This window comes from Mobula birostris, chromosome 11 (assembly GCF_030028105.1).
Source record: "Mobula birostris isolate sMobBir1 chromosome 11, sMobBir1.hap1, whole genome shotgun sequence".
Taxonomy (NCBI): domain Eukaryota; kingdom Metazoa; phylum Chordata; class Chondrichthyes; order Myliobatiformes; family Myliobatidae; genus Mobula; species Mobula birostris.
In genome coordinates this window covers 11,492,819-11,507,361 of record NC_092380.1, presented here as the reverse complement: position 1 = coordinate 11,507,361, position 14,543 = coordinate 11,492,819, and the positions used below count along the sequence as shown (strand labels likewise).

General features: G+C 45.7%; 1 protein-coding gene across 1 annotated transcript in view; it reads left to right on the top strand.

Moving 5' to 3' along the window:
* Nucleotides 1–7,523: 7,523 nt before the first annotated feature.
* ddx47 (DEAD (Asp-Glu-Ala-Asp) box polypeptide 47) overlaps nucleotides 7,524–14,543 on the top strand; it is a 51,354-nt gene continuing 44,334 nt past the window's right edge. The window contains 3 exon segments of the mRNA XM_072271626.1: nucleotides 7,524–7,603; nucleotides 13,807–13,877; nucleotides 13,880–13,989. Of these exon segments, the coding sequence (XP_072127727.1) occupies nucleotides 7,539–7,603; nucleotides 13,807–13,877; nucleotides 13,880–13,989 (246 nt within the window). The 5' untranslated portion in view covers nucleotides 7,524–7,538.

Below are 14,543 nucleotides of genomic sequence, written 5' to 3'. Positions count from 1 at the left end.
ATGTGTAGCACCCTGTGTACAATCACCCTCCACCAGCAGCCCATTCCTTCTGAAATCATTCCCCAAATCACCCTCCACCACCAGCCCATTCCCTCTACTAGCAATCCCCAAATCACCCTCCACCACCAGCCCATTCACTGTCATTCCCCAAATCACCCTCCCCCACCAGCCCATTCCCTCAACTATCAATCCCCAAATCACCCTCCACCACCAGCCCATTCCCTCTACTCATTCCCCAAGTCACCCTCCACCTCCAGCCCATTCCCTCTACTATCATTCCCCAAATCACCCTCCACCACCAGCCCATTCCCTCTACTCATTCCCCAAATCACCCTCCACCACCAGCCCATTCCCTCTACTATCATTCCCCAAATCACCCTCCACCACCAGCCCATTCCCTCTACTCATTCCCCAAATCACCCTCCACCACCAGCCCATTCCCTCTACTATCATTCCCCAATGTATTTCATATAATGCTTTTCCTGTAATTGCCAGTAATCCCAAAAACTTTGATGCCACATCCGCCACTGATCTGTGTCCCACCTGCACTGTTCCATTAACTACACCGTATAGAAACACAAGAAAATCTATTTTGTTTAAGAATCAATACCTCGCTGGAAGTCTTAGGTCCTGACACTCCTCATTCTGAAACACTGTAAATGCCTGTTTTAACCCCACACCTGTCAGATATAGAAGAATCAAATTTTCTTGCAGCTTCAGCTAGGAAGTATTAGGCACTATTGTTACCTTCTGAATTTCCCGGGTCTTTTGGCTCAGTAGCATAGTGGTTAGAACAACACTTTACAGTTCCGGCGACCCGGGTTCAGTTCCTGCCACTGCCTGTAAGGGGATTGTAAGTTCTCCCCATGACTGCGTGGGTTTCCTCTGGGTGCTCTGGCTTCCTCCCACAGTCCAAGTAGGTTAATTGTAAATTGTCCCACGATTAGGCTAGGGTTAAATTGGGGGTTGCTGGACAGCACGGATCGAAGGGTCTGAATGGCCTTCTCCACACTGTATCTCTATAAATAAATAACACAGGGCCCCCTAAATAAGCTGCACCATGAGCACCCCAACAGTTGCGGCAAGCTGCCTCAGTGCCAACTTCACAATTCCCGTAATCGTGTTCACCTCCACATTTTGCACATCGCAATTTCTCCCTGCGAGATGCAGCAACGTGCCCGGTTCGTTGGCACTTGAAACGCCACAATGGTGGAGGGTCATACATTCTGACAGAATAACTAATTCAGCCTAAGTAAACTTTTGATGGTAGCAATTCAGCAGAAAAACACAACAGAACAGACAAACAATCACATTTTTTCCCTTTTCTCCAAGTCTGTAATCACTTAGCAGAATCTAGCTTACCCCCTCTCAAATTGTCCGTAGTATTTTCCATAGATACACACAAAGGGGCTCCTGAAATAACACTCTGAAGCTTCCTTTCTCCCCCTACCAATCTACTAATAATTTTACTCCCATCTAGAGTCGTCATTTTCAATATTTTCTCCTGTTGCTTTTGTGGTAAAGTGAGCAAAGTCACCAGAGAGACACAGCTAGCAGATAAAAAAGTAGTCTTTTATTCAACAAAGTGAGACACTCCAGAGGAAGAGGCATCTTCGACCCAATATTACATGACATTTTATAAGCTAAAGGTCAAAGGACAATTTTACAGTTACAATGTATCTACAAAGCTTCCTTTGAATTAGATGTAATTTTCACACCTCCCTTCTTCACACCCACACTCCGGACACCCAAAATGAATGTGAATCAGCATCGTCTGGTTTTTAATTGACCGATGTCCACAGGTCCACGAAGCTATTGTCCATGGTTGCATTTTAAATTTAATCTACAATCCACATTCAGGTCTAAAGGTTGGCTGCTGAAGTTAATGCTTGCTGTATACCCTAATTCCAGAATATGCCCAAACAGTTTTAAATCAGCACATGTAATCAACACCCTACCTTTGCTAAAACTCGTTGCTGACTTGACTTTACCAAAATCCTTCTGAATAGCTTCCCCATCAATCTAACTGGATGAAGATGTTAATGAGAATCAAATATGAAAGTAATCATTACCTTGGAGTCAACATCATCTTCCACCCTGGTCCTAATGCCCTTCACCATGTGACCCTCCTCATCTGAACCCATTCCCTCTCCCCAACTCATTTTCCTTTTATTTCTCCCAAAATTCCATTCTATAGCATCATTTAACTGGACCCCGTTGCCGCGATTCACAATTTACCCGACCTTTCCAATTAAGCCAGATGCTAAAATCGATTAGACATCAGGACTTCCCATGCACTTGGAGATGCCACGACTCTGCCTTGACTTGACTTGAAATGGATGGAACAGAATATAAATAAGCTCCCATGAAGTGAAAAAAGGAAAAATGAAAAAAATAAAGTCTTATACCTTGATAAAGAGATAAAAATTAAGTCAAAACTTGAAAGAGAGGTAAATAATAAGGGGTAATAAAGTCCTAAAGCATAATACAAAGTTACAAAATTTCATAAATCATGAAATATTGAGATGGACCAGCAATTTCTTCATTAGGGTTAAAGAGGTGCCTTGATAGGAAGAGGGCGAGCGGGCTTTTGGAGGAGAGACTGGGAGTAAAACGGACGTGCTGGGAGTGCCCTGGTCAATCACCTTGGGTGTTCCCGAGTGGCGAGTCGAGGGGGTCGGAGTGGATCACAGGGTGAAGAGAGAAGACCTGGGTATTTGAGCTCCAACTGTGCACATGAAGAAATTGAACTTTGATAAGTCTGGCGCCTTTTTCTTTTCCTTTTATATTGTATCTCTATTAATCTCATAGTCCTAGTGAGATTTATAAAGTGTAATCTGTAAATTGTACATCGTGTGCTGTCTGATGTTTAAGGTCGAATCAGGTGGCATTGCACAGCAACCGATGCAAATGGGAGACACGGTTGGGCGGCGGACGGGGTTTCCCCTAGATAAATACGAGCCGATATAGCTGAGCGTTACACTTAAATAAACACACACACACACACACACACACAGACATGTGTGTGTGTGTGTGTGTGTGTGTGTGTGGATAGATAGATAGAGGCCCTTTCAGCCCAACAAGCCCACTGCCCGTAACCCACCCATTTAACCCTAGGCCAATCACAGGACAATTTACAGTGATCAATTAACCTTACCACTGGTACATCTTTGGAACATGGGAGGAAAATGAAGCACCCGGAGGAACTCTATAACGTCAGTTTTAGTTTCGAAGACTAAATGTCTTTCAGTCTTCTAAAACTTTGTATATGGTGAAATACCTATTTGCTAATCTATTCCTCATGGTTTTTGTTATTCTGGACTGTGGGTTATTTCATTGTAGGACATCTAAGAAAGTTACAGTTAACTTTTGGAGAAGTGCAAGAACTTTTTCTCAGGGAAAAGGAGCCCAGAACAGTAACATCATGAAGGATCCCACTCACCCTCCTGATGGACTGTTTGTCCCACCCACATCAGGAACAAGACTACGTAGCATCCACGACAGAACCACCGGACTCGAAAACGGTTACTTTCCCCAAACATTTGGTTCCTAAGGTTGTCATAGCTGGGGTTGGTAGTGGGGATAAGCTCCCACTACCTATAAAGTGCTCCAAATGGCGTATGACTCTAACAGCCTCTGACAACCAAGTCCAACTCTTGGCCTTCACGTGAGGCTTAGCTACTAGGCCCGGTGGAACTGTTTCTACTGACAAGAGAAGGGGCAAAGGCGGACCACTGGCACCTCAAAACCAGTTGCTTCTGGCAGGTGGGGCTCGTCAGCTTTGGACGGCAGCCCGCCTGGGAGAAGGAACACTGATTTTAAATCTCCGCTGCCTTGCAGCCATACCCACTCATGGGAAAGGCTTCAGGAGTAAACCCTGAGGAAGAAATCCCGAGCTCGGGGTCCCTAAGGCAGTTTGATGTTGTTTACAACTTCACTCTGGCAACCTCTGCGACAACACTGGTGCCAAGCTGTATCGGCGCTTGCCCTTCCCTTGGATTACATCAGAGGGGGAGCCCGCTGCACGGGCAACAGCTGGTTCTTCAAATCTTCCCACCCAGGCTTGCGCCCTGGAGAGGACACAGTCCACCAGGGGCGCAAGCCCATGATCCCCCGGGATCAATGGCTGCCTACTAGAGGCTGATCAACACCTCCACCCACTAACCCACCCTTCCGGACCCTCCACCACCACTACTTTTATCATTTCTGTCAGTCACCTTATATACAGACACTCCTGTGCCTAGCATCACTTATCTTATGTATTTATATTTATTGCGTGTTCTTTTTTTAATTACTGTATTGTGTTCTTTTCCTGATTGTGTTTCTCTCTGTGCTGCATTGGATTGGGAGTAACAATTATTTTGTTCTCAGTTATCTTTGTGTACTGGAAATGACTTTAAACAATCTTAAATCATAAACTTTGAACTAGCTAGAGGGAGCCACACACAAAGTGCCGCGACCGTCCATTTTCCTCCATGGATGCTGCTTGATCTGTTGAGTTTCTCCAGTGCTCTGCGCGTACCTCCAGGTACCAGCCTTGGCATCCTCTTGTGTGTGAGGGCACAGGTTTAAAGAGAAAGGGGTAAAGGTTTAAAAGGGACCTGAGGGGCAACTTCTACACACAGAGGGTGCTGTGTATACTGCATTATACAAACTACCAGGGGAAATGATGGAGGCAGGGATTTCATTTGTTTACCACACTATGGAGTATTCTGGACCTCATGGGTGGCAGGGTGGAGGTACGTCTCTACCAAAGGAGGTGTAAGCTGCTCCTTTCCTCTGCCAGTCTGCAGGTCACCCTTGGGCAAGGTGAGGCACCTGCTTAGATTCAAGATTCAAGATTCAAAAGATTCAAAAAACTTTATTGTCATTCTAACCATACATTAGCTCTGCAGGGCAGAATGAGACAGTGTTTCTCAGGGGCAGTGCAATCATAACATAACAAACGCAACACTAAGTAATAAACATAACAATAAATAGTAAAACACAACAGCCGCATGTCACTTAAAATCAGTTATTCGTGTCCAGTGCAAGTTAAAAGTGTCCAAAGCAGAGTCAGGTAGAGCAGCTATTTAGCAGTCTGACTGTCTGTGGGAGGAAGCTGTTTAGTAGTCTTGTGGTTTTAGTTTTGATGCTCCTGTAATGTTTGCCTGACGGTAGAGAAACAAACAGTTCATGGAGAGGGTGTGAGGGGTCTTTAATAATGTACCGTGTCTTCTGGAGGCATCGACTCTGAAAGAGGTCTTGGACAGAAGGTAGGGAGACCCCAATAATCTTCTCTGCTCCCCTAACCACCCTCTGCAAGGCTTAGCCCTCCGATCAGGGTTATGTGAAGCCATAGGAGCAGGTGGTGGATGGTCGTATGAGCGTACCACAAGTACTGGTTACGTGACCATTGATGATAGGCAGACAATCTCTGCAGAGCGTTGATAATTTTTTTTCGGGGGAGGGGATGTGTGGGGTTAGTTAGCAGGGCAGGAATTCTTTTGCACTCTGAGATATTTCAAAATTTCAAAATACACCAATGCCTTTGAATGGTTTGTCCTGTGTTTCTTGTGATATCATTCTGGAGGAACATTGTATCATTTTTTAATGCATGCATTTCTAAATGACAATAAACGAGGAATGAGTGTCTTCATAATCTAAAAAAAATCCTACAAGAGGTACAGTAGTGGGGATTCAGCCCAGTACTGATCAGATAAAGCCCTCACAACCAGTGAACACATCTATATGAAGCACTGTCATAGGAAAGCAGCATTCATCATCAAAGATCCTCACCACCCAGTCCATGCTCTTTTCTCGCTGCTGCCATCAAGTAGAAGGTGAGTGCCTCAGGACTCACACCACCAGGTTCAAGAACAGTTACTACCCCTCAACCGTCAGGCGCCTGAACAAAAGGGTGTAACTACACTCATCTATTGAGATGTTCCCACAACCAACGATCTCACTTTAAGGAGTCTTTACCTTGTTATTTATTGCTATTTATTTATAGTTGCATTTGCACATTTTGTTGTCTCCTATGCTCTTGCTCTTTCATTGATCCTGTTGTAGTTACTGTTCTGTAAATTTGCTGAGTCTGCCTGCAGAAAAAGAATCTCAGGGTTGTACGTACTCTGGTAATAAATTTTACTTTGAACTTTTGAACTTTGATTTAAAAATCAGAGCTTGTATTGGTACACAACTTGAAATTTGTCCTCTTCACAGAGATCCTTGAAACAAAGAAATCCCACAGAACAATAGAAACCTCGAAGCCCTGATGCTCTCCCTCCCTTCGTACAAGCAGCAGCAAAAAGCACCGACCTTCCACTCCACCCGCACCAGCAGGAGCACTGCCCACCCCCACCGAGCAAGCGACAGAAGCACCAAAGAGTCATTGGTCCAGAGTCCATTAAACCACTGCCTTACAGTCTACAATCCAGCACTTCAGTATCTCAGACAGGCTCCCTCCCTCCCTCCCTCTCTCTCTCTCTCTCTCTCTCTCACACTCACACTCTCCCTCTCTCCCTCCCCCCCGCCCCCCCCCCCCCCCCCCAGCGAGGGAGTGAAAGGCCGCTTCTCTTACTTAAAGGGTCAAGGCTACCCTCTCGGTGCTTGGTGCTCGGAGTGTTTCTGACTGAAGTTTTCTGTTCTCTGTGTCCTTGTATTGTTCAAGATTGGATCTAGCTTTTTTTTTTGTTTCATTAAACTCCTAGCTGAACTCTATTATTCTCAGTCTCTGTGTTTTCCTGCATCTGGATCTGAGCACGAACCCTGACACAATACAGCAAAATGTTACAATAACATTTAAAACACACTTGAACAGGGTTATGGATGGGAAAGGGATAGAGGGATATGGCTCAGGTGAGGGCAATTGGGACTAACAGATGCGCATCTTGGTCAGTACGAATGAATTGGGCCGAAGGGCCTGTTTCTGTGCTGTACTGCACAATGACTAGGAACTTTATCAGATATCCTGGACTGACATCTCTGTGTTGCTCTGCTGTAACCATTTTCCATGACTGGATGGCACGGTAGTGTAGCGGCTAGTGTAACTGTTTACAGGGCCAGTGTCTGGGGTTCGATTCCTGCTGCAGTCTGAAAGATGTTTGTACGCAGGAGTTCTCCAGGTGCTCCAGTGTACATACGGTTAGGGTTGGTAAGTTGTGGGCTCACTATGTTGGTGTTGGAAGCATGGCAACACTTGCGGACTGCCCCCAGCACATCCTTGGACTGTTGGCCATTGGCGCAAAGAATGCATTTCTCTGCTTGTTTCGATGTTTGGGAGCGGGGAGCGCAGAATCAAATATCGCCATGATGAACGTACGTTCTAGTATCAATTGTTTGGCGACAATAAAGTATAAAGTATGTTTCAATTCAAACTTCAAAATACAAAGTATGTATATGTCACCATATACCACCCTGAAATTCATTTTATTATCCATTTTACAGATGTGAAGAAATAGAATCAATGAAAAACTACACACAAACACAACCAACCAGTGTGCAAAAGACATATAGTGTAATTACAAAAATCAAATCATAACAATAACGAACAAACAATGCTGAGAAGTTGTGGAATCCTTGAAAGTGAATCCATAAGTTGTGGAATCAGTTCAGAGTTGAGGTGAGTGAAGTTATCCACTCTGGTTCAGGAGCCTGATGGTTGTAGGGTATTAATTGTTCCTGAACCTGGTGGTGTGGGACGTAAGACTCCTGTAACTCCTTTCTGATGGCAGCAGTGAGAAGAAAGCATGGCCTAGATGGTGGAAGCCCTTGATGACGGATGCTGCTCTCTCATGGCAATGATCCTGGTAGATGAGCTCAATGGCTTATTTTACAACTCAAAAATAACACGGCTTCAGAAGCAGATGGCATCTCTGTTTAAATCCTCAGTAGGGAAGGGCTTCAGTCAGAAATCGACAGGTGGCATCTCAGGGGAAGTGTCAGAGGCAGGTACAATTATGACATTTTAAAAGGCGTCTGGACGGTTTCATTCATGGGAAGGGTTCAGAGGGATATGGGCCAAATGCAGGCAAACTCATTTAAGCAACTTGATTGCAATGGATGAGTTGGGCCAAAGGGAGACAAGGTCACTACTATATAATAGCTAAAAATAAAATATAAATATTAGAAGAGAGTAAGGATTTTCAGGAGTTCCAGAGATGAAGAAATAAAATCGACTACAAGTTATTGGGTTTATTTAAAGCGGAGGCTGATAGGTTCTTGATTAGGAAGGGTGTCCAAGGTTAGGGGAGAAGGTGGGAGAATGGGGTTGAGAGGCATAATGCATCCGCCATGATGGAATAGCAGAGCAGATTTGATGGGCCAAATGGCCGACTTCAGCTATGATATCTTATGGTCCTCTGCTTCAGTCTGTGAAGAACCTCTTCTCAGAGCCCTCTGTTTGTGATGGGTGACTTGCCCACCTGCAACTCATTGGCATGTTTTTCTATTTTGTAAGAATTGTTTTTATGTTTTGGAAATCCTTTAGAGAATTATAATTTCAGCTAGAATTTATGTCCCAAAATAAGCATTCTCCAATTAAAATAAAATAACTGTGTTGGCTTGAAGTATCTCCTCTTGGACTGGGGGGGCGGTTTACATCGCTCGATATTTTCAAAAAGTCCAAAGTTCAAGTTTATTTGTTGTTCAACCATACACATGTATACTGCTAAACAAAACAGCGTTCCTCTGGGGCCATGGTGTAAAACACAATACATATAGTCACACCACAGTAAACAGCACATATAGTTACGACAGCATGTGCAGTCGAGGAAAGTAATATTAGCACAGGTCCCTGAGTGGAATGGCCTGAAGAGTGATGGTGCATGGGGTGTTGTCCTGGAGCCACGTTTCTGCAAGAACAGGTATGCAGCAGTTGCTCATCTCGTGCTGGTTCAGCTGCAGACAAAGGCAAATCGGCTGCAAGCTGAGGCAATCCAGCTGGCCTTCCAGAGAGTGAACTCTGGAGAGAAGCACTGGAGAAAAATAGTGATTATTGACAGCTAAACCCCTTTAGTAAAAGAGACTAAAGTGGTTAGGTAAATTATTCTTTGAAATACAAGTGGCTACAGTATAGTTTCCCTAAAATGAGGAGAGTAATAGTAGACACAGCTGATAAGGCTTAAGGTCTTTAAGTCTAGAATAGATACACTCAATATCGTTGTGGAGTCCTATTCAGTCACCTCCACTGAAGGCTGAAGAGTTACTTCCCAAATCACCATATAGATGCTATTCACTAGAGGCACAGTAGACATGACAATTCTAAAGGAAGTGCAGGAAACAACACCAGCCACAGTATCTTCAGCATCACGAAGCCTTTAACTCCAACCATCAGGATCGACGATGGAAAACCCTCTTCAAATCAAGTTGTGGTGCTAACCAGCGGGTCCGTGACGATACGGACCTCGATGAAAACAAGGCTGCTTCATTCCCCAACACTCTTCTGATCTTTCTTGTCACATTATTGGCGTTCACTTCCAACAAAACAAGGGAGTGACCCCACTCCCTCGTTTCTCTCGACAAAGGTGAAGTCCACCACTGCCTTGAACAAGCCAACGTGGTCCTTAGTTAACTGATAAAAAGGAATTTGAAGATCAAAATCAATGTCAGGCCCAGGATAGATCCCCTGAGATGTTCAGAATCAGAATCAGGTTCAATATCACCAGCATATGTCATGAAATTTATTGTTTATCCGCAGCAGTACATTGCAATACATAATAAAAAGTATAATTCCCACCTCAGCTACTGAAGTTTGTAACTCTCCAGAGATGTCATAGGTCTCTTGGTGGTCTCCCACACTTGTCCCCTTGCACGGTCACTCAGTTTTTGAGGACATCCTGCTCTAGGCAGATTTACAGCTGAGCCACATTCTTTCCATTTCTGAGCGATTGACTTAACTCTACTCCAAAGGTTATTCAGTGACTTGGAAATTTTCTTGTATCCATCTCCTGACTTGCGCTTTTCAATAACTTTTTTGCAGAGTTGCCTGGAGTGTTCTTTTGTCTTCATGGTGTAGTTTTAGCCAGGATACTGACTCACCAGCAGTCGGACCTGCCAGATACTGGTGTACTTTTATTGAAACACCTTAACTACACACAGTGATCTACATTTAACTTATTATGTGACTTCTAAAACCAATCAGCTGCACCAGTGGTGATTTGGTATGTCGTATTAAAGGGGGTGAATACTTATGCAATCAATTATTTTGTGTTTTATATTTGTGATTAATTCAGATAACTTCATAGGGATCTGTTGAAGAAAATCAGCTTCTTGGTCTTATCATAAACTTAAGGAGAAGGAAATCATTCATTCAGATGTTGACACAGGAACCTGAAGCTGCTCACCATTTCCAATGAAAACTGGTGTGTGTTCTCCTGACTTCCTCTTCCTGGAGACCACAGCCAATTCCTTGGTCTTGCTGATGTTAGACTTGATGTTGCTGTAACACCACTCAACCAGCTGATCTATCTCGCTCCAGTATGCCTCCTCATCGTCACCCGAGATTCTGCCAATAGCAGTGGGTGTTGGAGATGGGTGCCTGAGCTGTGCTGAGCCATGAGCGTTGCTACAGTACGGCAGCAGGCCCAGCTCTCACCCTAACACCTGAGGAGATTTCATTACTGACCTGCACTGACCGTCTTTCCCCGATGTGGGAGTTGCTGAGCCAGTTTGCGGAGGGAGGTGCAGAAGCCCAGGTTTTGAAGTTTGGTTGTCAGCACTGAGGGGATGATCGTGAAAAGTGAGCAGCACGGTAGAGTCGTGGTTTGTGCAATGCGAGGGTTCAATACCCGCCGCTGCCTGCGAGGAGTTTGCACGTTCTCCTTGTGACCACGCGGGTTTCCTCCCGCATTCTAAAGTGTTAAGGATTAGGAAGTCGTAGGCGGGAGGAGAAGATGGCGGCGCGACGCAGCTTGCAGCCGCCACCCGGTGGTGATGTCTGTTATCTGTCAAGTAGGGTGCCGTGCACAATCCTGATTTGATGGAGATGGACGTGACAGCACAGAGGAACATCTGGTGAAACTTCTGAAATGCCTGCTTCGCTGCTGCTGCTACTGTCTGGTCCAGAATCTCCAGAGGGGAAGGCCCCGAGTCCTCAGCTTTGTTTGTTGCTTGGCAGCCGGGGCGGGGTTGAAGCACTCGGCAGAGGACGGAGCTCAGAGAGGCTGTGTCCGAGCCTCGAAGTTTTTGGACGGACTCAGAGTCCGCTGCGGTCAGGTGCTTCCAATGGTGCTGCATCGGCAAGTTGGCGGCGCTTAGAGGTTCATGGCAGGAAGAGTTTCTTCCTTCTGCGTAAGATGACGAGTCTATCAGGACTTTGAGACTTTTTTTTTACCATGCCCATGGTCTGCTCTTTTTCAAATTATGGTATTGCTTTGCACTGTTGTAACTATATGTTATAATTATGTGGTTTTGTCAGTTTTAGTCTTGGTTTGTCCTGTGTTTTCTTGTGATATCATTCTGGAGGAACGTTGTATCATTTTTTAATGCATGCATTTCTAAATGACAATAAACGAGGACTGAGTATCCTCATAATCTAATCTAATGCTATGTTGGCGCCAGAAGCATGGCAATCCTTGCGGGCTTCCCCCTCCAGCAGATCTTCAGACTGTGTGGGTCGTTGACACAAACAATGCATTCCACTAATAAGAGAAAGTCTGCAGATGCTGCAAATCCGAGGAACACACAAAAAGTGCTTGAGGAACTCAGCAGGCCAAGCAGCGTCTATGGATAAGAACCGATGAAGGGTCTCAGCCCGAAACGTCGACTGTTTACTCTTTTCCATAGATGCTGCCTGACCTGCTGAGTTCCTCCAGCATTTTGTGTGTGTGCTGCAATGCATTTCCCTTCATGTTTTGATGTAGATGAGACAAATAAAGCTAATCTTTAAGAGCGCAAACACAAGGAATTCTGCAGATGCTGGAAATTCAAGCAACACACATCAAAGTTGCTGGTGAACGCAGCACTGGCCTGACGAAAGGTCTCGGCCTGAAACGTCGACTGTACCTCTTCCTAGAGATGCTGCCTGGCCTGCTGCGTTCACCAGCAACTTTGATGTGTGTTGCTAATCTTTAAGAGTTAACCTTTAATAAAACTGATCTTTAAAAAGAACAACATGATGTATATTTTCCTCTTGTCTAGATGCTCCAAAGCCAAGCGGAGAAGTGGTAAAATTGTTCTGCAGTAGACAAAGGTGAATTGCAGTGGGTCCAGGTCCTCGCTGAGGAAGGAGTTAACCCTAGCCATGACCAACCTTTCAAGGCACTTCATCACAGTAAAAGTGAGTGCTACCAGGCAATAGCAGCTGAGACAGCTCACCCAGCTCCCCTTTGGCACTGGCATGATCAATGCCCTTTTAAAGCCAGTGAGAGGTTGAAGATGTCCTTCAACACTCCTGCCAATTGGTTGGCACAGATTTTTGGTACTGTGGCAGGTACACCATTGGGACCTGGTGCCTTGTAAGTGTTCACTCTCTTGGACGTTCTGACGTTGGCCGCCGAGATATAGGAAACAGGGTCACCAGATGCTCTGGGAATTGGCGCAGGCATAGTGTTATCCTCTTTTCAAATCCTGTAGGAAAGGTGTTGAGCTCACTGGTGAATGAAACATATCCCCTTTTCTTAGTTTGTTTGTCTCCAGCTTTCCTTTCCAGAACATCAGAGATGTTTTCCTTCTTCATAGAATAGGGTTTCCCTTCCTCTATCATTAATGCTGCACTCACCCACATCTCCTCCATTTCCCAGGCCTCTGTGCTCACCCCGTCTTCCCACCACCTTAACACGGATAGTGTTACTCTTGTTCTCACCTACCACCCCATGAGATTCTGCAACCTTGGCCATCTTCAATGGGCCCTTACCACTAAACACATATTTACCACCTACTTGGCTTTCCACAGGGATTTCTCCCTCTGTATTTCCATTGTCCATTTGTCCCTCCCCACTGATCTTTCTCCCGGCACTTAAGCCTGCAAGTGGTCAAAGTGCTACGGCTGCCCACCCGCCTCATCCCTCACATCTCTTAAGGGCCCCAAACAGTCCTTGCAGGCCAGGCAACACCTCACATGCAAATCTGTTTTGGTCGTCTATTGTATCTGCTGCTCCTGATGTGGCTTCCTCTGCATTAGTGAGGCCCGTCGTAAATTTGGGTACCGCTTTGTCAAACACCTCCACTCCGTCCGCCACAAGTTGAATTTCCCAGTGGCCAACTTTAATCCCTATTTCCATCCCGACAAGTCGATCCATGACCTCATCCTGTGCCACAATGAGGCCACTCTCAGGGTGAAGGAGCAACACCTCATATTTCATCTGGGTAGCTTCTAACCTGGTGGTATGAACATCGATTTCTTGATCCTGTAAAAAAAAGTCCCACCTCCTCTGTTCATCCTCTATTACCACACTGGCCTACTGTACCTCTTCTCGCCTAAGGTACCTGTTCTTACCTACAGTACCTGTCACTACCCCCGGGTCCCCTCCTCCTTCTCTTTCACCTACGGTCCACTCTCCTCTCCTATCAGATTCCTGCTTCTCCAGCCCTTTCCCTTTCCCACCCACCTGGCTTCACCTAGAACCTTCCAGCTAGTCTTCCTTTTTTGAAGGTCCTACCTTACTTGTTGAATGCTTCCAGTATTTTCAGTAGCTATCTCTCTTAAATCTGCATTTAATCTGAGCTACTTTGAGATTTAATTTAACTACTTAATATATATACAGTACTGTGATTAACTTTTTTCTATACAGTATTTTACAACTGCCGCGAAGAAAACAAATTTCACGACACATGTCGATTATACATCGCTGATTCTGATGGCGATGTTGACCTTTGTCATTCCAGTCGTGCAGTGACTGAAGCAAATCAAGAACTACAATTCCCAGCGCACACCGCGCAAGGTTCGCGCATGCTCGTTCAGTGAAGATGGCGGACACGTTACCGGAGGAGACGGAGCGGCAGAGTCCCGAGCCTGAGGAGGAGCCGCAGCCGCAGCCGCAGCCGCAGCCGCAGACTTTCCGAGATCTGGTAAGTGGCGGGCCCGGGACGGCGCTGAGTGATTGGGGGAGGTGCGGCGGCGGCGGCGGATAGAACACTGTCTGAGAAGCCTTTCTTTGCCCAGAGTCCTCGGTGGTTAGAAGCTGGGCCTGGGGCACATGTCGGGTGTCCGGTACCGGATTCCGGGGCAGGGGTGGGAGGTGGAGTGGAAGTAGGATGGGGGGGCGGGGTAGAGTAGAGAGAGCGGTGGGGAAGGGATCAGATGAGGGGAGAGCGATGCAGTGGTAGATTGGATGGAAGATGAGGGAAAGGTGAGAAGAAGAGGGGGTTGTGGCAGAATGATGGATGGTTGTATATGTGCAGGCTCGCCACCCACTATCCCCCCCTCCCACCGTCCTTCTGCACTGCCCTCTCCCCTTTTCATTGTGTCATAGAACATTACAGCACGTAAACAGTCTATTGGGCTCTTCTAGAACAGCCTTCCATACTCTTCTCAGCCAGGTACCTATACAAACTACTCTTAAATGTTGAAATCAAGTGTGCATTCACACGTTCTATTGACAGCTTGTTCCACACTCGTACCA